The sequence below is a fragment of the Empidonax traillii genome, unplaced genomic scaffold (assembly GCF_003031625.1).
Source record: "Empidonax traillii isolate 1590-97213 ecotype Southwest subspecies unplaced genomic scaffold, ASM303162v1 scaffold20:size5563877, whole genome shotgun sequence".
Classification (NCBI taxonomy): domain Eukaryota; kingdom Metazoa; phylum Chordata; class Aves; order Passeriformes; family Tyrannidae; genus Empidonax; species Empidonax traillii.
This window is the reverse complement of record NW_020955213.1, coordinates 4,018,125-4,044,683: the sequence shown is the minus strand read 5'-3', so window position 1 is coordinate 4,044,683 and position 26,559 is coordinate 4,018,125. Positions and strand designations below refer to the sequence as shown.

The window sequence follows — 26,559 nt, the reverse complement described above, 5'->3', positions numbered from 1 at the left end:
CGCAGAACCGGTGCGGTGCCATCCCCTAGTCCCTGTCCCCATCCCAGTGCGGCGCCGAGCGGCCGCGGCGAGGGCGGTCCCGGTGCAGTGCCAGTCCCGGTCCCGGTGCAGTGCCAGTCCCAGTTCCGGTGCCCAGCGGCCGCGCTGGGGGCGGTCCCGGTGCGCTGCCCGTCCCGTTCCCATTCCCATTCCCGTTCCCATTCCAGGGCCGCGCCGGGGGCGGTGCCGGCGGGCGGGGGCGGTGCCGGCAGGCGGAGGGCGGGGCGGGCGGAGGCGCTCGGCGGGCGCGGCGCGGGGGCTGCCGGGAAGGGCCGTGGGCAGCGGCGGGCGATGGCGGCCGCGCGGGTCCCCCCGCGGGGGCGGCGGCGGCGGCTGCGGCGGTGGCGGCGGCTCTGAGCGGGGCGGCGGCGGCGATGCGCGGCGCTCCCGGCGACGATGGAGGACCGGTCCCACAAGGTGCTGCTGGCGCTGGTGATGCTCTTCCTCTTCGCCGTGATCGTGCTGCAGTACGTCTGCCCGGGCACCGAGTGCCAGCTCCTGCGGCTCCGCGCCCTGAGCCCCGCCGCCGCCGCCGACCCGTACCGGGCGGAGGACGAGACGCCGGCGCGTTTCGTTCCCCGCTTCAATTTCTCCGCCGACGACTTGCTGCGGCGGGTGGACTTCAACATCAAGGGGGACGACCTGATCGTGTTCCTGCACATCCAGAAGACGGGCGGCACCACCTTCGGGCGGCACCTGGTCCGCAACATCCAGCTGGAGCAGCCCTGCGAGTGCCGCGCCGGGCAGAAGAAGTGCACCTGCCACCGGCCCGGCAAGCGGGAGACCTGGCTCTTCTCCCGCTTCTCCACCGGCTGGAGCTGCGGGCTGCACGCCGACTGGACCGAGCTCACCAACTGCGTGCCCTCCGTGGTGGACAGCAAGAAGGAGGTGCGGCTCCGACCCTCCAGGTGAGGCCGTGCCCCCAGGGGTGCTCCCCGTGCGCCTCGGTCCCTTCCCTGGGACGGGCGATGGAGCGGCGGAGCGCAGCCGTGCCGAGGATGGAGGGAGGGGGGAGCCCGGTGGGTCCCGAGCACCCGGGCACGGAGCGGGATGCACGGCGGGGGTTCAGCGAGGGCTCCGAGAGCCGCACCGGCCCGGAGCCACCGCGGTGGGCGCAGCGCACCCCGAGCTCTGCGGAGCGGGCGAAACCTGCCCCGCGCCGCCGCCGGTGCGGTGATGTAAGGGATGTCCCGCCGGCTGCCGCGGTGGTGGCTGCTGGTGGGGACAGCCCGAGGGGTGCGAACGCAGTGACACAGGAACAGGCCCGGCAGCCCCACTGCTCGGGGACCCCCGGAGCGGCTCTAGCAGGAGCGAGGGTGCTCCGGCTGCCTACGAGCTTCCCCCGGAGCTTTTCTATCTCTGGCAGATCACCTGGCTGTACTGAGCTCCTGCTTACGCCCGGAATTAGTGTTGGTTTTGGGAGTGTTGGTGAACCACGGTATCTTCTTGCATCTGAAGTTTGGCTTATAGGAATGGTGGCTTTGCAAAGTAAAGGTTATTGTTATGGCTGAGTTACCTGAAAATATTTGCATTGTCCTTCAGCCCTAACCTTGATTATTTTGTGCTTGCATTTTGAATTTTAGTTTTACTGCTCTCTTCATCCTTGCACCTTTCTTTGTTGCCAAAGTTGCCAACCTCCTCTGGCCATAGCCAGGGGATTGCCTAAATGCTACCCCAACCTTTCAAAAGCCCAGCTGGCCTCTTTCCCCCGAGCAGTGAGGACCTGCTTCCTCCATTCCTGGAGCTGTTTGATCACAGCCTACCTTCAGTTGTTACAGCCTCAGTGGCTCGTCCGTGGCTGTGCACGCAGCTGTACTGTGTAGCAGAACTGCTCAGGGTTTTAGTGTCTTTTCATGTTCTTTCGCTGGGAAATTAGAAACTAGGGTATCATTCCTCTTGCACTGTGAGACTAATGGCAGGTCCCCTTACAAAGCGGCTACTGTTATATATCATGCTCTCTGAAGTAAAGTCTAAGCACAGATTCACTTGAAATACAAACCAATTTCTTTCTAGAATTCCTTTTATATAGTGTGACACTACACTGCCATCTAGTAGAAAAATGTTTAGCGTCATTATCGTCCTGTACCCAAGGAGCAGCTCTTTATCAGACTTGGCTATTGTGATTCCTGCTCTTTTGTCTTCCTTACTGCTTTTAATTTTAATTGTCTCATTTTTGTGACATCCCATTTGCAAACATCAGGAATCAATTCCTTTCACCTGGGTTTGTTAGCTTCCTGGTTTCAGGCTGCTCAGCCTTACAGGCTACGTAGCTTATTTTACCTGTCCTGTGAATATGTTGTTTATCAGCAAAAATGCAAATTGCAAAACATGTGCTTTGTTTTGCTGTACAGTTTCCGGTGATCTGTGTTTCTCTTCCCCCAGAGATGGGCCTGGCCTGAAGAGCTGTAGCTGTGGGGCAGGGATTCTCTTCCTTTCCCAGAGACAGGACTGTCTATGCTTGGGCTTAGCTGTGCCCTCTGGAAAAACAGGAGACTCCTTGTCCTGAACTCAGCACCTGAGGCAGAAGGGAATGCCAGGCTTGGAAAGCTGAGTTTTTGTCTGTAGGTTTTGGCTTTGTTTTGCTTTTCCCCTGTTAGATACCAAACATGCTTTTCTGAGTTGAAATGGAAGCAGTGCACTTACCTGCTCAGGAGCTGAGTGATGATTCCTTGTCCAGCAAACAATGTATGTTGTCACAGCCAACTTCTGAGAGGTCCCTAGGACTTGTGACTTGGGATCGAAGCCAGGAGAGAGGGAGAAAAATGGAGCTGTGATGATTTTCTGCTAGGTAGAGGTCTACTCTCTGAAAGGCTCCAAGATGATATTATATTTTTAATAACCTAATTACACAGCTTGCTGAATAGCTACAGTTATTCTCCAAAAAAATTGTCTTGACAAGCAATTATTTGGACTGCAACTTCTAAATGTTTAAAAATATAGGAAGAGAAGTTCTTAAATGAACAACAGTCCTTTCAAGTCTTCCTGCCCATTTTAATACCTTGTCTTTAATTTTGTGTTCTTGATTTAGCAACTTTCAGCTGACGACTAGTAATTGGTACCTCTTCCTAGTGCCAGTAACAGATGAAAATATAAGCCCTTTCTGGGCAGATAAAAGCTGCTTTCAGAGCAGCAGTAGGTGTGGGATGAGGGTGTCTGAGTAGGGGAGCCTTTCTGGCTCAGTGTGGGGCCAGCCTGGCTATTCCTGCCCTGAGTTTTTTTTGGTGGGGATGTCTGACCATCCTGGGTCATAGGCGCTGGTGGGGAGGGAAGGAACGTCACAGCCCTGCTGTGCAAATCCTGTGGGAAGGGGGAGCAACTTGGAGGAGTACAAGGCCCATTTGGGGAGCATTGTCAGGACAGGGAGCGGGATTTGGTCAGGAACAGAGGATGTCAAGTGAAGCTTGGCTTGACAAGGGTGGGAATTCCTGCATTTATAGTTGAGGTGGTTAAAAAGTGAGACCTTTCATAAGAGTGATTTGAACTGCTTGGCATCTGCATAATGCAGTCTCTAGTCACTGTCTTGGGGCTGTGCAGCCTTGTTTGGGAATAGCCAATGAGACTGGCGAACTTTTTAGCTTGCATCTCTGTGTGATTACTTTGCACAGATGTTTGTCTTTTCAGGCATGAAGAATCTATTTGTCAGATTGCTGGTTACCTTGGCTGTTCTTTAACGGCCTTTTGTTTAAAAATTGAGTCTTTGTTAGTCTGAAGAAAACCCCATCCTGGACCTTGTAACGCTCAGCACCAGACACAGAGCATCACTGTGGTGGGATCTGATGGGATCAGCCTGGAGGGTGTGCCCATGGAGAACCTTGCTGCCTGCAGCAGTCATCTTACAGTCTCTGCTCTTAATTCCATCAGCAGTCTGCCTCTGTTTTCTTTGGGAATTGCAGGTTTGGAGGGCAGATTTCTGAAGCAGTAGAAATACTCAGGATGCCTGTTGTGATATGTTTTGTTCTGCATTTAACAGAATGGCACTTTCATGTGTACAAGCATATAGGTTCCCAAAACTAACTTTCTTTTGCAGTGGTGGTCTGTGATCCTTCATAAGTAGTAAGCAGATAAATAGAGCTCCCTGCCTCCTTTGACTCTTCATTCCCCTAGAGGAACATGGTTCTCTGGGTGGGGGGAGGGATTTTTGTTTTTTTCTTCTTGAGTCTGATCAGGCTGCATATTCTTTATGTCCCAGTTCCTGCTTGTCTCCTGCTCTACCAGCCCTGCTCACCACTATGGCATCCAGAAATTGCAGGAGAGGGAAGGGGCACAGTTGATGCTTTCAATGCTCTGGATTTGCTGCTTGTGAGGTTGATGGAATGGGCTGATGGTGGTGGCAGAAAGAAGGAGATTGTCTCAGCTTCTTGGCATCAGTGGTGAGAAAGGAGAAATGTGCCTTTTCCTGGTCGTGAGTGACTGACTTGGGTCACTTGATTGATTGTGGAAGCCTCAAAGCTTTTGGCACACTGAACAGAGGCAGCATCCAAAGTAACTGTGCACGAGAGCGTCACCGAACTGAGATTTCTCTCAGCTCTGGCTAATTATTATGGGAAGTATCTACTGAAGTTTTCTATAGCAGTAAATCCAGTGGCACCATTGCAAGACACAAAAGGCCTCGAGGTTAGACAGGAAAATGTAATGAGACATGGGAGTAAATACAGATACTGACATTCTTAAGTGGTGTCGTGGCTTCGTAGCCTCGTTGGGTGAGAGAAGTGGTTATGGGTAAAGGTGAGACTGTGTTTGGTGTTCCTGTTCCTCCTGGCTGGCGTTAGAGGAAAGAGATGTTCTCTGTTGAGAGGAGAACAAGCTTCCAGAATGTCCTCTGGAGCCAGAAAGTCTGAGATTGGAATAAACTTCATGCTGCTGGTACAAGCCTATTGGACCAGGACCAGGGATGGTGCCTGCTGGCTTTTGGGAGGCCTGATGCTGGCAGTGGTTGTTGTGATGTGGGGCAGAAGCCGCTGGCGATACATGGGCGTTCTTGTCTTGTCCCTGCATGTTAGTTAAACACTTCCAACTTGAGTCTTATGAAAATCTAAAAAAAAGGCACACTAAAACATTTCCCAGCAAACTGGAAGTGTTTACTGTGTGTGTCTCTGTTGACTGAACAGATTGATCCTCAAGCTTTTGGAACTGTGGTGGGATTTGTGTCTGCAAATCTCGTCTACTCTGAGGTTTGTGGTACTGGGTCTGACTGAGATGGGGTTAATTTTCCCCACAGCAGCATGTGCAGTGTTGTTAAGATGTTTGTGTTCTGGAGTAACCATTAGGTGTCCTGAGGCCCTGCTTCCCAGGAAGTGGCTGGACATCATCTGTTGGTGGAAAGTAGAAAATGAATCTTTAGTTTTTCTTTATTTCTGTGCATGGCCTGTGCTTTTGCTTTCTTAAACTGCCTTTATCTTGACCCATGGTTGGGTCAGTTTTCTCCCTGCCATGTCCTGCTGAGGAGGGGAGCGATAGAGCGGCTTCGTGGGCACCTGGTGTCCAGCCAAGGTCAACCCACCACATCCACCCCAGTTGCCTGACTCCTTGCCAGCCAGAGCCCCAGGAAGAAGGCAGCTTTGCTGCAGCAAGTCCTTCCACCATCCCTGGAGTGAGCATGGATCATCCTGGAGCAGGCTGGGCCCTGTGCCTGGGTTTTCCCAGTAAGCTGCTTTGGTGTGGAGAGGGAAAGCTGTCACATAACGCTGCCAGGGAGAGAAAAATCACTTGTGGGGTTTGGCTCTTAGAAGCTGTTGAGTGTGCTTCTCCTTATTGCAAAGGTGATATATCGCTGTGCAAGCGGATGAGCTCCATTGTTTCACCTGTAGTGGTGCAATTTGGGGAATATTTAAGCCCCATAAATTATCACTAAACCCCTTGTAGGCAGGAAAGATGCTGTAGAGCACCCCAAGACTTGGAGTGGATAGTAAGTAAGCTTTGGCAGGAGGTGGCAGTTTAAAACCTGTGGAGCTGGTGGAGCAGACACCATTTCCAAGGATGAAGTCCCCCCACTTTAGGGGGTGACGCCTGGCTCGAGGGAAACTGCTCAGCGAGCAAGGGGATCATTCTGGCTGAGCTGGAGGCTGTGAGCGAGCAGATGGGGTGGCCTGCTCTAGTTTGGGTCCTGGCCAGAGCACCAAGAGAGTGCCTGCCTGCCCTTGAAATATGCGTCACTGAAACTCCTGGGGAAAAACTCTGCAACAATTATAAAGCCAAAAAAAAAAAATAAATTAAATAACAGAGCGTTTGCAGAGATGCCGCCAGGCCTGAGCGACTCCGAACCGCTTCATTTATCAGCGAGATTTCCTAATGACCCTGCTCGCTTTGGTGTGGTGGCTGCTGCGGCTGCAGGATGGGATGTGCAGTGAACATTGCCTCACCACCCACAAACGTGCACCTGCAGCAGCTGAAATTCCCCACCTGGCACCTGGTGGGATGAAAGCTGGCTCTGGTTTGGGGGCTCTGGGAGCAGTGGGCCAGCCTCCAGAGTGACAAAGGGGCTTTTAGGGGAGGGGCAGGGGATTATTTTCATAAGTACAAGTGTTTCCTTGACCTAAGCCCATTACAGGGCCTGACCTTGAAAGGTTTGGTTATAAACTTAAGTTCATGGGGTTTTTTTAAGTTTCGACTACAGGACTTGTAAAGCTCTCTAAATTGGTATTGCTGGTTTTGCAGATAAAGTGGTGGACTTCTTAAAGGGATTAAAAAATCATTTTCCATATTAGGTCTCTTCAACTCTCCTCTAAGTCTTTATTAAAGTGCAAATTGACTTTTAGTTATTTAGAAGTGTATGTTTCCTACTGCCTTTTACTTTAAATTTTTTTTGTGGTTAGAGAGAAGTCATTAATTGTTGCAAAAATAAATCCCAGTGATTGTAGTAGAGCAAGATGTGAGGCACAGGCATTATTCCATGAATTGTTTATTCCATATGTTGTCTGAGTTGGTCCTCCCTAAAGAAGAAAGTGGGAATTTGAAAACTGTGGCATGGTGCTGTTGTGCTAAGACACAATTACTTCTTATTGAAAAGGTGTCGTTCTCCTAATTTTTCTTTTGGCATTTGTAAATATTTACATTAAACTATAAATACATGTTTTCACTATATTAAAATAGACACAGATTGTGCCTTGTGATCCCTCTTGATAACTTTATAACCTTTAGTAAAGGTTATCAAAGACACTTGGAAGTCAGGCATTACCAATAAGTTATTTTTATTAAAAGACAGATTTTTAAGTTTAACAAGTTTAGCATTGGTTCTGAGGCATTTTAACTGAGATTAATTTGTGACTCATTTATTTAATCTGAATTGTCAGGAATCATGTTCTCTACTGATGTAAATGTCGGCAAAAAGGACTTATTAGTAGATTTGATTGCTTTTTAAATTTAACTAGCAGAGATGCACTGGCATGCCTAAGAGAATTGGTCTGTTTCTGTGAACAGTTCAGTGCCTAATGAATCACTTCAATGTACTTTTCTGAAGGAAAGCAGAGCAATTTAAATGTGCAATGCATTGATTTACCTCAAATGGATTAGGCCTCTGTGTGCAATCCTTTGCATTAATTTACTTTCTCCACAACCGTAATAATAAAGGCAGCATTTCTGTACAGCATCAGCCCAAATTAGCTCATGTAACTTGCTAGAAAGCAAAAATAATTAATATGTGGCTGAAAATGGGAAGTAGAAATGGATCTTTTTGAGAAGACATAGGTTTTGGAGAAGTGTGGTGGATTTCAGGATGTCTCTGTGAGCTGTGCCAAGGGCAGGACTGCTGGGCTGGATGGAACCCAGCTGGGACCTGATGGGGGCTATCTGCCCCTGTGAGCACTGGTTTAGTGTAAGGAGGAGAGAATTGTCTCAAGGGTACTGATGTTTTCTTGACTTTACCATGGAAAAATATATTACGTATATGTATTTGTAATTTTGTGCGACTTTAAGAGATTTTTTTGTGATAAGGTCAGGTTTGGGTTTTTTTTTTTTTTAAATGACAGAAGAAATAGTGAAAAAATCTGCAGCTACAGCAGATTCAGCTGTAGTAACTTTACAGCCCTCTCTTCCCCTCCCGTAAGACTCAATCTGACAAGCAGTTGGCAGCCAGGACGCAAAACTCTGGGTAATTCCTTATTTAACCACTTTGCTGCAGAAATGGCGCCTGGGCTTTGTTTCGCTCTGCAGGGATTACTGTGGCCAAGCAGCCCTCGCAACTCAGCCTTTTCTGGAATTACCCATGTAGGCTCCTTACATACTTGTGAGGATTAATTTCCCTTTCCCTTCTCAATCAGTTAATTCCTGTTGCTGGACAGCTGCCTGCCTGGATGTAAATCTGCAGGGAAGCAAAGCAGTGGAGCATCCCCAGCCACTGCCTTCCTCCCTCGGGAGCCTGGTTGCTTGCTCCCAGTTTGGGATTGGAATGCTTGCCCGGGCAGAGCCTGTCTGAGTTTGCAGCATCTTGGATGGAAGCAAAGCTGACCAAGACAGATGTGGGATAGTGTTTTTCTGTGGGAGGATGAAGGCAGCACAGGGACTGGGGTGGAGAGGAAGCATCATTCCTGCCTTCCTCCTCCTCCTCTTCTTTCTTAGCAGCTGACACTGAAGAGCAAGCATGGATTATTGTTTACGATTTACTTGCTGATTCTGGCAATTGTACATTGTGTTCTGGGACTAATAGGGTAGCACCAAATTATTCAGGCGTTATTGAAACAAATCACATTTGTGATGAGTAATAAGTGGGAGACTTTGGTATTTATGAATAATTAAAACAGTAAAGTTTTTCTTAGACGTGAAGAAATGATTTAATTTCCACTGTGAACACTCTGTAAAATTAATGAAAGATAATTGCATTTGCTAATGTGAGACTAAGAAGCCAAAGCAATCTATTCTTTTGTGTTCAAGTTCATAGTGTTGATGTAAACAGCAAATGTATAATTCGATCAGTATGTTTTCATTGGGTGGGTCTTGTGTGTAACATCACTGGAGTGGTTTTTGTAGAAATAAAAACTGTAGTGGTAAACACTTAACTCGCTGCTGCCTTTTCCATCCACTCCAGTATCTCTGGGTGGATAGTGTGTATATATGCGTGTAACAAGATAATGTTTTTGAATGAGTAGCAATTAGGACCAGCCTTTTTTCTTTTTCCCTGACTCTAACCATCTTTCTCAGCTGTTCATGCTTTTAAAGACAGAATCCATTTAAGCTATTATATACAGCTTTGAGTGAAATCTCCATTTATTTAGTCTTGAAGAAAATCATTAGTCTTTAGAGGCCTATAAGTCATAAGATCCATTAGGGGTGAGACTCAAATCATGTTACTTCTTGGTTCTCAGCTGCTTATCCAACTCTGAGGGAGCCAAACTTTTGATGTAACTAAATGTATGCAGCTATGAGGGAGATAATCTTGCAGCATAAATGATTTTGCACATCTCCATAAAGGCATGAAGAAGAGTATGCCTTTCATGAGATACTTGTAGCAAGTGCTCCTAATTTCCCATAATCAAAAGGACTATGAAGTTTTGATGCTCTTAGAGGTCCAAGTAGCTGGAAGATCAGTTCTGCCTTTACTCCAGTTTGTGTTGGCTAAGTTAAAACATTGCAAGGCTCCCAGCAGTGGGAATCTGCTCACTCAGACTGCTCTTTGAACTGTGGAATCCTTCAGCAAATGCCCTAATCAAGTGACTAAAGCACACTCTGCCACTGATTATTTTCTCCAGCCTTCCTTGGGTTCAGAGTAAAGCAACAGTTTTAACACCCCTGTTAAGCAAAACAATGTTTCCTTGGTCAGAGCTGGAGAAGCTGCTTTTGAAAGTTGCTTTTTCAGGGTAACTGAGGAGAGAGCATTTCCTTTTGCCTGTGGGAAAGTTATTCCCTGGAGCAATCCCAAGCCGTTCTGAGGTTGCAAGTTGTTGTGGTTTTTTTTTTGTTGCGGGTCCAGAGGAAGTTATTGAGAATGTGCTTGTATCCTGCTTGAGCAAATCCTGCCAGGTACTAACTTTCTCCTATTTTTTGCCAGCAGTTAACTCCTCTTGATAGTGAAGGTGCTGCGGGGGTTGTCCTCCCCATGTGGGATTTAACTGGGGCTGGAGGTGGGAGGAGGCATCTGTCCGTGCAGCGCTCCCAGAAGAGCGGTGGGTTTCTTTCCTCCTGGAACTGATTCCACCAACTGTACAAAGTGAGGAAGATGTCTGCATGGCTTCTGCCTTTCACAGAGCTGTTGGTGTTTCTGTGGGGGTGTTGGATCTAATCAGTACAGTGGTAGCACGGGGAAGGGAGAAGACAAAAGCGTTCAAGGAAATGTCAGACACAACAGGATGCGCCTGCCTGATGGTAGCTGAGTGACTTGCAAAAACATAAATGGCATAAATTAGTCTTTAACTCCTTTATGTGCTGCATGTCAGTCTTTAATTCAGAGAAAAAGCCGATGTTGGCATGATCTCCCCATTACATTTTCTCCTTTTCTTACTGTTCATCTTTAGCTTAAACTTGAATAGGTTGTTTTTTTAATGTTGGTGATTTCCAATAACTTTTGACCTTTAGGTCAATAAAATGCGGAGTAGAGTTTTTGCTTTCAAATAAATCGGACTATAAAGGTCAGGTTTTTGTCTTTCAGGTGGCAGGCTGCTGCTGGGTCTGTGTGCTTGACTCTGATCTGTGTGAGAGAAAAGTGGTAGGTAAACATGCAAGTGGGATTTGAGAAGTCAGGACCTTACACGTGGGATGAGCATCACCATGCCTGTCATCTCAGCCACTGCCTTGTCTATGTAATTCAGCTCTTTGCATGAGGATGTCTTTCCGTGTGTATGCAGCATAAAGGATGTTGGATTTCCTGGCCTGACTGCATGCAGTAGCTCTGCTGCTATGTGTGACTAGTCCTAGGTAGAGGCACTGGAAACATTTCTAAGCATTTAGTTTGAATTTTGAGAAGCTGTAGTGTTTAAATATGAACCCAATGTGCTGTACTGACAGGTGACTCCAGCCTGCCATGTAGACTGCCACGTGCTGCTGTCCTGTGGGGGCTGTGGTGTTTGTTCCCTTCCTGGGAAGTGAAGAGGAAAGCTTTTGAACTTTCAAAAAAATCAGTGGTCACACTGCTTGGTGCTTCCAGGCCAGAGCTGTTGCGTGATCTAATGTTCACCCTTTTTAATGTCCAAAGCAGTGTATGACTTTACCTTTTGGAAGGAACAACTTGAGAAGATCCAAAGCCTGGTACAGTTGTCATAAAGTAAGGTCTAAGCAAGCCCTGAAGGTGTGTTGGTGAGCCTGGTGCTCTGGCTCATGGAAGGGCATAGTGAGAAAAACTGGGGCCTGCCCTCCTAACTAGGGCATTTTGGGTATCTGACACCAGATGTCCTGACCAAAGTCCATAGGAATGAAACATTGCTGCTATGCTTTAAGCTCCTGCTTTGGGTGGTTGCAGTGGGTGCCTGCTAGGGCTGCAGCTGCTCAGTGTGAAGGGGACAAGAGCGTCAGAAGGCACAGTGGTAGCAGAGACCTAAGAAAAGCTGCAGTTCCTTATATCTCTTGATATAAGAGACTTCCTTCAGAAGTCTGTTCCTTATATCTCTTGAACACTTACTTGTTTGCAAAACTATCCTGTATAGCCATTTAAACCACTCCTGTTTCTGAAACAGTTCAGGTAGACCTCAGGTGAGGCCATATTCCTGAACATAACTAATGCGTTTTGCAAAGTAGAGCTATAAATGCCTTTTTTCATCCCATTTCCAGAGGAGAGGCAGAAAACAAATGAAAAGAATAGTTGCACCTGCAGCTGCTTCTCCTGAGATGAGCCAGCCTTCTGCAGGCTCACTTTCCATGCAGCTAGTTGAGTTTTGAATGTCAGCAGTATTCTGGGTTGGAATATGAGCACGCTCAGAATTTTATGGATAGAGACAACCTCCTCACTGAGTTAGATTTATGGGGTAGTGCTGATAATACCTGCTGGAGTTTGGAGATTGCAGCTTGCTAGCAGTGATGCAGAACAGTGGAACAAGAGGGCAATGGCTGGGGATGAGTTTTGACTGGGGAACAGTTCTGCAAGCTGCTTTATCACCCGGTGTTTGGTGACATATTTAACATGCTACCACATGCAAGAAGAAATTGCAATTTTTCTAGAAATACGGTCAGCAGAAAATGTTGCACGGGAAACGTGTGGGCAGTGCCCCGTGTTTTGGAATTACTGAGTTCTTTTGTTGCTTGCAAGGAGAAAAGCACGTGAGTAACTATCCTTGTCTGCAAGCATGACTGAGTGCATTGGGCCTAGGGTTTGGTACAATACAACTTTTGAAAAAATGTGCCCAAAGTATTTTTAAAATTATTTATTAGGATATTTAACTGAAGGCACATAACAGAACAGTGCTGGTATTTCTGGAGAAGAAATCAGAAGGAGGCTGTGCATCACTAGGTTTAAGAGGCACACGAACTCTGTCAAGCCTGAACTGTGTTGTGTGAGCAAAAGTACTTAAATATATTGCTTAAGCATAGACTTAACGTGTTTAAATGTATTGCTCAGTGCTTTGCAGAGTAGGGGTCAGTAATGGCGTGAGCACCTTTTGTTACCCTGGGGTGATCAAATTTTGTGTTCTGCTGAGTTGGGATTCCATGTGTCTTTGCTCTTGTTTGGGATGCCAGCTTTGTCCTGCTGTAATTCTCCTTTCTTACGACTTGGAACTTGCCAGTGCTGCAGCTGTGTGTGCTCCAAGACAAGTGGAGGGTGCAGGGTATGTAGACTTGCTGAGACAAGTGAAAGTTGATATTCCCTGGTGCAGGACCTGAAGACCTAGGGAGCAGCTTGGGTAAGTTGATGTGTCCATGTGATGATGTCCATCCTGGCTGTTATATCAGGTTTGGATTAGGACCTGGAGGACCAGAAGCAGCAGCTCTTTCAGAATCTGTGTAACCACTAGGCCTCTGCAGGAAGAGATACCTTTCCTGGGCAGGTTTGATTTGAGGGTGTAGGAGAAAAGGGGAGTTTTAGAGCTCTTTTCCACCAGCATCTAGAAGGACACACCGAAAAGGCCAGCTCCATTTGACCTGAATCCAGACCTCCCATCAGCCAATCCCCTTTATAAAATTGGTCAGTGTATCAGGCAGCACAGAGAAAAAAAACACAGAAAGGACTTAAGAATAGCTGAGCTCATGGCGAGATAAAAATTTCTCAGAGCCTGGATTAGGGAAGGATCCGGTTATTTGTAAAATATATAAGCAGATTCTCTGGCTTGGCCGCGGTGGCTCAGCAGTCGTGCTGGAGGATTTGATTGTGTGCTCAGCCCATCCTGCTGCTCTCCCAGGTACAGCTGAGTCTGGAATTTGAGGTTTAAGGCTGACAGCAACTTGTTTATTAAATGTTGCAAATTAACTCTACTTTGGAACTGCAATTATAGGCTTTTTTAAGGAATATAAGGCTCTCTTGTTTCTTGTCTAAAGGGTTGGTTTTGCTTTTACCATCATGTTATTTTTCTGGAATTCTCAGGACATTTTTGCTTCTGCTTTTCTTCATGTATCACCTTAAGTCATGAAGGTTAATTGCTTCCTGCAATAAACTTGTGTATTCATGCAAGAGTTATGGGTATGAAGTGCAGTATCATATTTTATTTTTTCCCTTACAGTAAAATATTTAATGTCTTATATAATGGTCTGTCAAGATAAGTGATATTCTGGTCTCTTTACTCTTGTGATTAAAAGATCTTTTTAAGGATATTTGTATGTCTCAGTACATGCTGGAGTCCCAGTTACTTGTAGAAGTTGTTTTTAATGGAAGTTAGGTTGGTTAAACCTGACATCTGGCATCTCATGATGATGGATACTCAGGCTGAAATTTGATCATATAGAGAATCTGGCACAGTCTGTGAAGCAAGTTGCTCTTTTTTGGCAGCAGGTGTTACCAAACTACTTTCCTGTGACTTTCACCCCTGCATATTCAGCTTCCCTAGAACCTGTTTCCCTACTGAGGACAGCTTTGGGGTGGGAACCTCATCTCCTCCCTCCTAACAGGGGGGAGGTAGAAGTCATTGAGCACATGAGCATTTGCAGGTGGCTTGCCTGCCTAGGGCTGTATCTTTTACAGTGCAGTTATCACTTCGGTTATGGCAGAGGACTGACTTAATTTTCTATGGAAAAGGGAAGCAGGCATCTGGGATACGATATAAAGGCAGGAATTGCAGTTCTGGGCTGCCAGGTGTCATTGCCTTTTAGTATTTGTGGGAATTTGTGTTGGGCTCTCTTGCAGGACTTGGGAGATGTGCTTTCTTTTGGATGTAGGTTATTGTAGAATTTATAGATGCTGAAGATTATGTTGTGTCCCAGGGGCATGACCTGTGCTAGTGTAACTGATCCTAAAATCTGCAGTGTGCTAGCTGGTGGGAGTCAATCTTGGATGTTTGGGGAAGTGGGGAGCAGAACACAGGCTTTTTAGCTCATGTGGACAACATCCTTTTATTTTACAAGTTGCTTTTCATCTTTGCTTGAGCAGCTGAGATGAAACATCCCTTTCTGTTAAGGACAAAAGCAAAAACCTTCCCTTTAATGCAGGTACCAGGGCTGGGATGTGCTGCAGTCGCTTATTGCATCCCTTGGCTTTGATCCTTAGTTGTGGTGCAGGAGTGCACAGTACAACTCAGGAAAGTGTAGTGGTGAAGCATTTTTAAGTCCCTGGTCTAGACTGACGCTGGTGTCGCTGGCCCAGAGTAAGCTGAGATCACTCCAGGCTGTGAGTGCCGTCGAGCTCTTTGGGGTCACCTACAGCAGTCGCATCCCCTGGTGCAAACACAGCCCAGCCAACTCTTCCCTTACCACCTCTGTGGGTGTTCCCCAGGCAAGGAGACTGGAGGAAAATTTGCTGGGAGCAATGTCAAAAAGCTGTCTGTTCCTCACTGCTTGAAGATTGGGATTCTCATGCTGGCTTTTATTTTTTACACGGGTTTTGTGTTAAACAAGAGCAGCCTTTTTGCAAGCTCCACTGCTCCTTGGGGTGGGAGCAGGGTGAGTATCTCCCTAGCAGAGATTTTGTGATAAAATTTATTGTTGCTGTACTTGAACACTAACCTGAGGGATTTTTTCTCTTCTCTCTTTAAACAAGCTTTTTTTTTTTTTTCCCCACTAATGGAAAATTTCAACTTGTCCTCCACTTAACCACAGTTCAGGCTTTTCCAGGAAGATGGAATGAATCAGTTACGCTTCCCTCTTTTGCTTCTTGTAATCTTAGCTAATTTTATTATTTTTATTGTGGGTTTTGATTGCATAAAGACCTTCTGGCATCATTTTCTAGACAAGAGAGGACAGCCAGGATTTCTAACATGGTGCTTCTCCCTCAGGAGCTGTTTTATCCTCTGACTTTCAGAGTTTGGAAATCATGGATTTAGAAAGAGGATGAAGCTGAACAAGGGCAGACACTTCTTACAGTGTGGTGTTTTACTGTGAACTGAGGGGTTTTGATTCAAATGATGTGCAGGGATGAGCATCCAGAAGCACAGGGTGACTCTGAGTTTGCCCTTTGGCAGCAGGGAGAGGCAGCTTCCCTCCAGAGCTGCCAGGCAGCCTCCTGGTGCTCCTGTGCTCCTTTGTTACCACTCAGTCCTCCTTGTAGGTCCCAGCACTGTCCTAGAGGTTTGTTCTCGATTGCTTCACCTTTCACATAGACTTGACACTCTCTAGATTGATGTCTTGAAGCATGGGTTTGAAAATCAAATAGCAAATGACTGCACTCTAATGGATGTTATTGCACTAGACATTGTGTTTCAGAAGTCACTGTGGTTAAATGGAGTATCTCTGGAATCTTGTTTTTATCAAGACATTTATGTTCCACTCTAATTTTTGCGGAGAGTCGTTTAGATGTTTTCCAGATTAGAGCATAATGGAACTGCTAGCTATAAATGTTCGGAGGAATCCATTACACATGCTGATTTAGTGGTTAGTCACAATTACTTTGGAGCTACAGTGTCAAATTTAACACCAACCTTCAAAACCACATATTGCGAAATCCGGTCATCGTTCCTACGAGATGTTCCTCCAACCTCCCAGAGAACAAAAAGACATTTTGTACAGCAAGATATAAAAGCAATTTGGAGGGGACAGGCTGATGCTGGAGGAACGACTCGGTTTAAGAGGCAAACCAACAGGAGCTTTTCCCTGTAGAGTTTTAGCCTTTTTCTTTCTACTTAATTAAAGTCCAGAAGATTGGTGGTGGCAGTGGGTTGAAAGTTTCCTTTCCTGGTGCAGGTGGAGACAGAGACTGATGGACCTGTGGCAGGACATTCCTGCTGGAAGCTCGTGTCTCCTTCCTGTAGCATCACAGGCTCCTGCTGTGGGGCAGCTGCCTGCTCACGGACAGAAAAGAGCTGGTGCCCTCGAGATCGAGAACAGAAAGTGGTGTTTCTGTTAATGGTGGTGGAGATGTTCCTGCAGGTTCTTTGGAGAAGGCACCACATGCTTTAGAGCTGTAGTTAATAATTAGAGCAACTTTTGCATAACACAAGTATCAACAGACATTTTCCCTTACCGCAACTATATATAGGTGTGGCTTTAAAAATCAAATCATGTCTGCTTTAACCGCAGCCCATGAGCGGAAGCTGTTGCCTCTGTTCTGCTTTCAAAACACCACGTTTTCCCTGAGAAAGCCCTGCTTGTTGTAGTTGGCTGCCTGTTTCTGTGTCCAACCCAATGAAAGAGTTGTGTGCAGGGCCTTGAGCTGCACCCTCTCCAACTTGAGGTGGGAATTATTGCTCTGAATTGAGCTACCTGCATCTTGCTGGGTGTTGTTTGCTGAGCAGAGGTTTATGACCTGCAGGGCTGTGTGTGTCCTTGCTCTCAGCTCGTGAGTTGAGAGCAAGTTCATCTGAAGGTTGTCGTAGCACTCTATCGTGGGTTTTAAGCCCAGGGTGGAGGTTGTCAAAATGAAATGCTGTCAAAATTAAATTAACCTGAGATTTAGAGGATGAAGTAAATCCCATTAAATTCACGTATCTTAGAGTCTCAGAACAAAATTTGGCTTTAGGGATAAGCTCATGCAGTTGGGCCCCCCAAAGCTCCTCAGTTGTCTTTGTTTTTCAGGCATATTTGTTTCTGCAGTGGCTGGTGCTAGAGATGCCCACAGGATACCTGAAAATGCTTTGCTGTCAGTATTTTAATAGCAATGATTTAATAGCATATTTAAAAAGAACATTATTTGGGATTGTTAAGGCTAGGTCTTGGTTTGGAGTTTCTTCTTGATACCTGGAGAAAATATTGAAATTCCAGGTTTGTGCAAGCTTGAAAGAGTCTGTGCACTGATCGATAGGTGAGTTTACTGGTAAAGCTTTCTAAAAGGTGTAGGAATTTTTAGCTAATTCAGGTCAGACCTCCCTTCTTAACAACTGACCAGACATTTGAAGAGCTTAAGACCTGCGTAACACACAGATCATGTAACCCTTTCATTCCCTTGAATTTACTTTAATTCATGAGCACAGGGAAAGATTTTAGAAGAGGTAACATTAGAGGACTTCAGTTTTGTGTTGAAATCAGAATTTTCTGAGCAGCAAGGTTGCGGGGAGTCTGAACTACCTTGGGAAGGAGATTGTACTGGCTGTTGTGCCTTCGGCAGCTCATCCGGGGCTTGCTCCTGGAGGCATCCACAGGGCATTGAAAATGTCAAAGTAGATGCTGTGCCCTGGGGTGCTGCCAGGTCTGATCTTCAGTGCTGCCCGGTCTGGCTGCTGCAGAGCTGAAATCTGCACACTCCCCATCGTGTGTGCTGTGGACTTGGCAGGGCTGATGTTTCCATGGCCCAGCTCCTCCCTATTGGAGACAACGGTGCTCATCCTGCTGATTGCATGAACAGCCCTATTCCCTGGAAAGGTGGCCTGCCAGGAACAGAGATAATTCATGGCCCACATCAGCTCTGTCTTAAATTGGTTGAAGAAGAGGATCCGGTTAGCTTTAATGATAAGAGCTGGGATTTTGCAGTGTCAGCTCTTTTCCACAGGGTTAATGCCTGGACCACAAAACTCCTTGGCGTTGTATGATGGGATGAGAGGTTAAAAGCCAGTGTAATACCCACAAAGTGCTCCATCCTTACAAAGAAATGTCACTGCATCCTCCTTAGACACTCGTAATTAGTAGTACCTGATTTGTCCCAGCTCTGCAGAGCAGTCTGCTGGGAGGACGAGCCTGTGAGCAGCACTCGGCTGCCTGGTTAGGGCTGTTAAACCAGCGTGCAGTTTCTGACGTTCTTCATTTTTAGAACTGGATTACTCCACGTCTTGCCCTAACTGTTATCATTAGCAATTTTCTGGGCTTCGTTTTGGTGATGTGAGAGCATTTTGTGATCTCTGAAGCGTTCGGAAATGCAGCACTGTACGGCAGTGGCAGTACATAAACCAGAACGACATTATTGCTTCCTAACTGTATTTCTTAAACTTTTTTTTTCTTCTAAAGTAATTCTTCTTGGCAATTCAACTGAGCATATGTATCGTTGCTAACATTTTTTTAAAATCAAATCCGGTACCTACAGGTTTTTAGCATTGCTTTTAAAGGACTAATTTATTTTTTTTTTCTTCCCCAGTAGACTGTGTTCATCCTGCTCTCATGACTTTTTTCCTGTTTAATTGCTTTAGTATTGCATTGAGTTCTGCTTTCACTTTTTAATTGGTAATCATATCGTGTCCATGGTGGAAGAGAGGGAATTTCACTGTGGGATTGAAGGCAGAGATTTCGACCACTGTGTTTTCATTTAAGGAGGAATGTACTTAGTACTTCTCTTCAGACTGTACCCATTACACCAACAAGTTGCGTCTGCTTAACTGAGGCCTATCAGATATATAATACACACTTAACTCTTTAAAGAATGATAAATTAGGGCATTGATGGCAACTAATCAAGACTGTGCCTGGCACAGCTGAGAGGGAAGCTTGTTGCCAGTGTCATGGCAGGAGTGGGCTGCAGTGGGTGGCAGGGATGTGGGCAGAGGAGCCTTTGTTTCTCTGGCTCTCAGGTGGGTGAGTGAGAAGGGTCTTGCCTTTGCTGATGGACATGAGTGTGTCAGTCTGTGCCCTCTTCTCTGCCTGTGGGTTTCCTATGGCAAGCTGATCAACCTGGCATTAGCACTGCAGCAAAGCAGGTATAATTGAGATGATTTAAAGGTTAGAAATTTCTTAATTTCTTCTTTCCAGTAGGTTGGGATACCCCTGCTGCCTTTATATTCCTCATGCATTTTCTTTGCACTGGGAGCTCAGTGTAGAGCTGCATCTGACACTGGGCAGCAGAACTGCTCATATTCCTGGCCCTGGGTCCTGTTGAAACCACCCAGCCAATTCTGTTAGCAGATGAACACTTGAGCTCTGCAGAGTTAGTGTATAAATAGCTTTTGTTATAGGAGTTCAGCCTGTATAAATGCCGTAATGTCTTGTCTGTGATGGTTCCTGCACTTAACATTTTAGGGTTCTTAGGGTATGGCACAGACTACTATTGATCGGCTCTTATGGGTGCCTGTAGTTAGCATAAAACAGGAAAGTACAACTTGTGTTGTGGGCACTTGTTTATAAATATCTCAGAGCATCCGAGGAGCCTCAGAGGGTGTGGTTTGTGCCCCTCGGTGTGGGGCTGTGTACTCAGGTCATCCCAGTGCCTGGTCCCGGGGGTTCAGAGCCAAACCCTCCAGCCTTGCCACCAGCAGGCACCGTGCACCTGGAGCTCACTGCCTGGGTGAGGAACAGCAAAGCAAATTGTACCTCTGCATAATAACTAGGGAGTCTCATCCTGCCACCTGCCCAGGCATTGTGGCTTTGAGGTCACATTGATGCAAATACACTCTGGGGACGTGCATCTTTCCTACCGCTTCACCCTTTTGAAATGCAACGCCACACAGTCCTGGAATTCGGCTTAATCACAGGCAGGAATGTTTGTACCGAGATTGGCTGATGTATTTATTTTACCCAGGATTAATTTATAAACTCTATCTCTACCTGGAGAAGTTTGATTAGCATTATAAATCCAGCGTGAGGTGGATGCTGAAGGAACTTGAGCTTAACAAAAAAAAAAGGAGAGGGAGAATTCGGATTTAAATTGCAAGGCTGCCAGTGGTCCTGGAGGAGCTGAAGTTGGTAAGGCCATGTCCCCTGAAAAAATGTAGTCCGTTTGGGATTTAATTTTTTTATTTATTACATGTAATTCAAAGTATGCTTAACCTAGCATCTGGACATGACTTAATGGTTTAGAGGTGATAACAATAACATTACTTATTTTAGTTGCAAAACTACGCTATATTTCATTCCCTAGTATGACCCACGTAAATAAACATGGTAATCCCAACAGCCAACTGTGACGCACAAGATTTTTGGTCAGAATTAGGACCTGACTGATGAAACTGTGCCCATATGAACGCACATCTGTCCTGTGAGCCAGATGTGTGTCAAATCCTTGGTCAAGCTCCTGGGGACCTCCTTCCAAACATTAGTAGAACTGCTGCTGCTTGCAGAATTTTCTTCTGTAAAGTCCAAGACACTGGGATTTTCCTCCAAGAGCAGGGGAATGGCTTAGGGGATGAAGTGAGATCTTTTCCTGAAGAGTAGTTGATAAAGTCTATTGATAAAGTTTATTACTGAAATTGATTGTAACTGCAGGCCTGTTTGAGGACAGGGGATATTTCTATAGAATAAGAATTAATTTTTTTTGTGTTATTCCCAGAGTGCTGTTGCAGCTGCCCCTGGAATTTTGGAGTCATTGGGGAAAGTACTGGTCCAATTTTTTGTTTGTTTGCTTTCCCAGCTGTTCCCCACTACGCACTAAATGGGTCTTGTAACCTAAATGGACTCAGTTCATGGATGAAAGAAGGCAGCTAGAGGGAGAGAGGAAGAAGTGAGGAAATATTTCATGAGGCAGTTGAAGTGAATGATTTTGCTGATTGGTGAGGTGGCAGGCGGCCATCTGCTCGCTCTCTGCATCCCTTACAGCTGACCTTAGCTTTGTTCTTGGTGAGTTTCTCCTAGGGCTCATCACAGAGGCGACAGAGAGGGTTTATGGGGAGGAAAGACTTTCACCACAAACGGATTCACGGGAGGTTACTCCTTTGTCTCACACCTTGCCTCTCTGGTAGCAGGTTGTTAAAGCCACCCTTGCATCATCTGTCCTTACCCTGGAGCAAACGTTAATGGACCCACAGCGTCTCTGTACTGCTGACGCAGGCAGAGGGTCCTTGAAAGCAGGCAGTGACAGTGCAGAGCTGGCATTTTCCACTAGGTCTGCTAATTAATTAAGGTCACATATCCCAGCTATTATTTTGGCCATTGCTTTTCTCCATTAAGCAGACAGTGAAGTGCCAGGGAAGGGGAAGAGGGGTTCTCCCCTCCACAGAGCACCACTGTGACATCCAGGTGGTGGTCACAGGGTGCTGTTGAGCCATGAGTACGCCAGCCTACTGATGGAGCGGTATCCTTTGCTGCTCCGAATAGGAGAATTTGATTTTATATGGATTTATATGATTTTGTTATGAAAAATTCTGCACACTGGAATGTTTCCCTGATCTTTCTAAGGGTTTGCTATGTTGAAGGCTTGCTAGAGAGCAAGGTATTACTAGCTAAGCTTGCTGGGTGTGTGCTGGCAGTGCTGAGAAGCAGGCTTTGGTATATTTAAATAAGCAATCATTGCCTCGCTTTAAAAAAAACTAATACTTTTAATCAAGACTTATTGTTAATGTGGAGGGCATTCCAGTGCAGAGTACGTCACCGCTGCCATTGTCTAGACAGGTTACCCATGTCCCTGTTAAGCAACCTCATTATTTATTTATAGTTCTTTATTATAATAAATCTGATTGCCTGCAGTAAGACGCAAACTCCACCGAGCCGTATTTCAGATCTCACAGCTGTGTTGGTTGAATTTTCAGAATAAATAAAATGTTTACAGCTGCAAATAGAGCAGCCTCTTTGACTCTCGAGTGACTCCACTAGGTGCTGTTCCTGGTAGAGGCACAAGAGGAGGAGCTGCTCAGTTTTGGGGAGGAGGAGGAGGAGGAGGAAGAGGTGTCCTTCAAGTCCCCACACACTGCCTGACCTTGGATGATTCCTTGCAGGGTACAGGAGGTGGTGGAACTTGCTGTCATTGCTGACTTCAGTGGAGATAGTACCTCAGGTGCTGTGTTTAAATGCTTTAAATGAAAAACATCCAGTCTCTACAAGAAAATGGAGACTTTATGGATCTGGTGTATTATCACAAGGATTGTGTTCTCTGCTGCAGGCCCAATGACTTTGGTAGAGTTACTTAAGATTTGCCTCTGTTAGTGGCTATGATGAAAATCTGGGGTGTGTGTGTTTTTCCCTGGATTTTTGTTATATGGAGGGTGCTTGCTGGCATCCCGACACCTTTGATTTTCTGGGAGAAACCAGAATGTATCTGCAGGTATCTGACTTTTGTCCAAAGAAAATGACTTCTTTTTTGACCAGTTACCCAAAATCTGGGGTCCTCTGAGCTGTTTGGCCAAGGAGGGAAGATTGGCAGTGAAGCTGGAGATCAACACAGGAGAGAACTGTCCAGGGAAACAGTTTCTTTGCTCATCCTTTCTAGTTGGTGTTCAAGCTAGAAATGGTCCTTGCTTTTTCTCACCTTGGAGTCTCAGGTCTGCATCTTTTGGGAGTCGTCTGGCTGCTGTCCTGGTTGTTAAGCCTCTTTCAGAAGCTTTGCAAAGCTCCTCTGTGTGAATTCCACTAAGTTTTGGACATGTGCTACTTGCATGTGCCTGTTGTCTGGGTCTGCTGTGATTGCTTCAACTCCTTGGCTCTAGGGACAAATGAGCTTCTTTATTTGTCCTAAATGAGGTTTAGCCATCACACCCATCTGTTCGGTGAGGTGAGGCCCAAGCCACATGAGGAAGAATCTTTGACACTGCCAAGGAATGATAGAAAGCTTATCCAGTGGTGTATTTTATATGTGTGCTGAGTGGCAGGATTATGTATACTAGATCTGTTTTGGTAAGGTTGGTCTGATGGCATTATATGGTCAGAATGGTTGAGCTTGGCTAGATGGATGCCTTCTTTCTTATAGAACTTTAATAAAATTAAGCACGAAAGAACATTAGGTTGGCATTTTATAAAATTATTTGAGGGAATTGAAGTTAGTTGTTCCTTGTAGCATTTGATAAAATACACAAAGGCCAGAAGGAATGAATGATTCATGTCTCGACTGTCAGCCGTGGTGGAAAAATGAGGTGAAGCTGGATTCGTGATACAAAAATCTGTTCATCAGCACTGGAACTTGTCAAAACATAATTTCATCTTGTTAATTTTAGTGAGTTATTGACTCAAAAGTAAATCATAAAGATTTGTAGAAGGAGAGCAAAACGGTGTTTTACAGTGAGTGTTTAATTTTAGCTTGGTTTTTTTTTTTAAAAAAAGAAGATTTCATAGAACTTCCTGCTGTTATAAAGTTAACGTGCTCTTGCTCCAATAATGCCCGCCTGATTGCAAAATTTGAGGTTTAATCATGCACCATCAAATTCTATTTTCAAATTTGGAGTTAAAACAGTCTTTCAGGCTTAAGTTAACATGCTCACTTTCATTTCAGTGCACATAGTGGCAGATAATTTTTGTGTGTGCTGTATTTCTCTCATTAACATTAATAGGTTAGTATTACAGCTTCTGCCAGACCACAAATAATTAAGGGGTACTTCAAGTATGACTTAAAAAAAAAAAAAAAAAAAAAAGGGAAATAATTTCCAAGGAATTGTATGCAGTGAGGTAATGAGTGTCTGCAGCAGAGACCACGTAAATGACTTAATGTGCCCAGATCAGCTGATACTCAGACATAAAACTTGTTCAAGCTTGTTAGCTAATCTCATCCATAAAACTAACTGCCTATTCTTCGTGGATATTAACCCAGTTATACTAACTTTTTAAGGTAAAAAACCCACAAAAGTGGAAAAGATACATTTGAAAAGGGAATAGTAAATGAGCCTTCCTGATGTAATTAAGCAGATTGTTGATTAAACAGACCTGTGGGCTGATTCAGACCCTACTGTTCACCATGTGCAACTGGTCGTGTTCAGCCACTGCTACTGAATGTGGGAGACCAGCCACATCCTAAGAAATCTGCCAGGATGGGGACTTGCAAGTTCTATGCCAGGGAATGGAGGAATATATGGATGGAGATGCAGTTGAAGTTGCTGGCTGGGAGAAGGACCTTTCTCCTCAGCTCTCTGAGTGGATATCAGCAGGACAAGATTCCTTTGCAGAGGTTGAGAATGTGCTGTAATTGAGTTGTGTGATGAGCTGTCCCTGGGTGGAAGCTGCGGAGTCTGGCTGGGTAGGGAAAGGCTGTTCTTTAAATCTTATGCAGAAAGAATCAGCAAACCTTAGATTCAGCCTGGCTGTGAGGATCTCAAGTGGTTTGTTAAAAGCATGTTTGATGAATGTAGAGATGAAGGGAAGACAGGGGAACAGCTGGGGAGACAAGTGCCTCCAAGCCTGGGAGAGAAAAGCCTGCGTGCAGGGCAAGGGCGATGAGCTGGTGGGGTGTAGGGGGTGGGCAGAGGTGGGCTGGGAGTCACAGGTACATGGGGTCAACACTACTCCTTGGTGCTTTGCGTTTCTGGTGACAGATGTGGAGAGCTAATGTGTTGCCAGAAGAAATAAAAATCCTAATACTTTGCCATTGAGGATGCAGGGTGCTTGTACAAAAACCTAGGGGAAAGGCAAGTGTTAAACAATGAGGATAATTTGACCTATTGATGGTTTTCTGCTTGTTCCCTCTCTCTGGTTTGCTGGATTTTAGTAGGGCTTGAATAAGTGAGGAAGAAGGTACTGTGTTCAATTTGCCTTGCAGTTATTTTGGAGCTGATTTCTGGTGGTGGTGACTGGAACTGGGGTGGGCAGGCATTAGGAAAAGGAGTCTTCAGTAGAGATGCTCCTTGGAAAGCCAAATCAACCTCCTTGTCTGTAACCAGTTCTTCCTCCCCATGTCCTGCTTTCAACCTCTGATTAAATTCTGTTTATTTTAAAAAGGAGATGTCTTCTAGAAGAACTTGATGATGTGTTAGTGAGACCACTTGGTGTTGGGTGTTTCTGCTGTTTCCTTTAAGCAGTGCTATTGAGACTGAGATTCTGTGGTTTCCTGTCTAGGATTCAGCATAGGAGTTGTACAAGCAGGGGGAATTGTTCACTGCTTTCCTGTTAGCTTGCCCTGTAACAGTTACGCGACGGGTATTTGGCAGGATCTTCAGTGGATATACAATCTATCAAATAAATATCTTGAGTTGCAGTTGAAAAGCTGTAGTAGTAATTTGAGGGGATGCATTTCTCCCTTCGTTTGGTTTTGGTTGGTTGGTTGTTTATTTTTTTGCTTGTTTGTTTTGGTTTGTTTTTTGTATTTTTTTCCTGGCGTTAAGATCAATATTGAATAAGTGCTGTTTTGAAAAAAAATTGACATTCAGGTAGCCAGAACCAGTAAACAGCAGACAGCAGTTGAAACAGTCCGAACATGGCCGAGTGGAGGAAGGAGATCATTCATCACACTCCCAGTTCGTTAGAGAGATAATGTCTGAGGAAATTAAAGTGTGGTGCAGAACTGCTCAGGGGTGCTTTTCCTGCACCGTGCATATGCTCACGCTTTATTTACCATTATTCTGCTGTAATGTATGTTTGGCTGCTAGCAAGCACATGAAAATCTAATATCAGGCTCAAAGTGTGCCTCCTTTATTTATAAGCAGCTTTTCTTTTGCTTTATGGTGATACAGAGACATCTTGCCATGGACTGTGTCAGTACAAGGTGCCAAAAATGAAGAGGAAACATTTTATGTGATTAAACAACTGAGGTGTTCTGACAGAGTTTACAGGAAAAGCAGCAACACTCAGATATGGTTAGTGCTCCTGCGTGTGTTTGTGCCTCGAATTCAGGGGAGGTGTTAATAGCTGGCTCCTGGAACCCCTTGCCTTTTTTGGTGGGCTATGAGGTGTGTTGTTGTACAGCACCTCTGGGTGCGTTTGGTGTTAGGTCTGTTCTTGGTGCTGGGCTACCTGCAAAGTCATTCCCCACTGCAGTCCCAACAGCTTTCTCTCCTCTCCAGTCTTCCTTATCTAGAGATTTCATTTTTCTTAACATCATAGCTTTTAGTTTTCTGGCCCCTGGCTTTATGTTTCTTCTTTCTACTTCAGGAAGTTTTTACTTGTTTTCATGAAGAATTTTAACGTAGATCTTGACAAAATAAAATCTCAGTGAAGGTACTGGTTCTGACCTCTTGGCCGCAGCTGAGCGTCTGTCCACTTTAATTCCCAACCAGATGTTTGTGTGCTTTAAGGGCAGTTTATGTTGGGGCTTTGACAGTTTTTGAGTATTAAAATAGCTTTAATTCGAAGTTTGAATTCAAGATAATACAGCTATGGCTTTTGAAAAACTGCAGTTGATTATTTCATATTATTTTATAGGTGGCACAAAGGCCCTTAATGTTTTGAAGTTGTATTTGTAGAAGTAATAAAAATTATTTCTGACCTGTCCAAGCTAGAATATTCGGGGTTTTTTTCTGAGATTAATAGAGCAGGACGGATCTTTTTGTGCAGCATAATCAAGGTGGAAATTTGTTGTGAGTCAGACTGCCAAGGTATA

At 45.4% G+C, this 26,559-nt stretch overlaps 1 protein-coding gene across 1 annotated transcript in view; it reads left to right on the top strand.

The window, feature by feature from the left end:
* Window positions 1-316: 316 nt before the first annotated feature.
* The window catches only part of HS6ST2 (heparan sulfate 6-O-sulfotransferase 2), a 126,733-nt gene continuing 100,490 nt past the window's right edge, over window positions 317-26,559 (top strand). Inside the window, exon 1 of the mRNA XM_027899351.1 lies at window positions 317-947. Coding sequence (XP_027755152.1) covers window positions 436-947 — 512 coding nt within the window. The 5' untranslated portion in view covers window positions 317-435. The remainder of the gene's footprint in view (window positions 948-26,559) is intronic.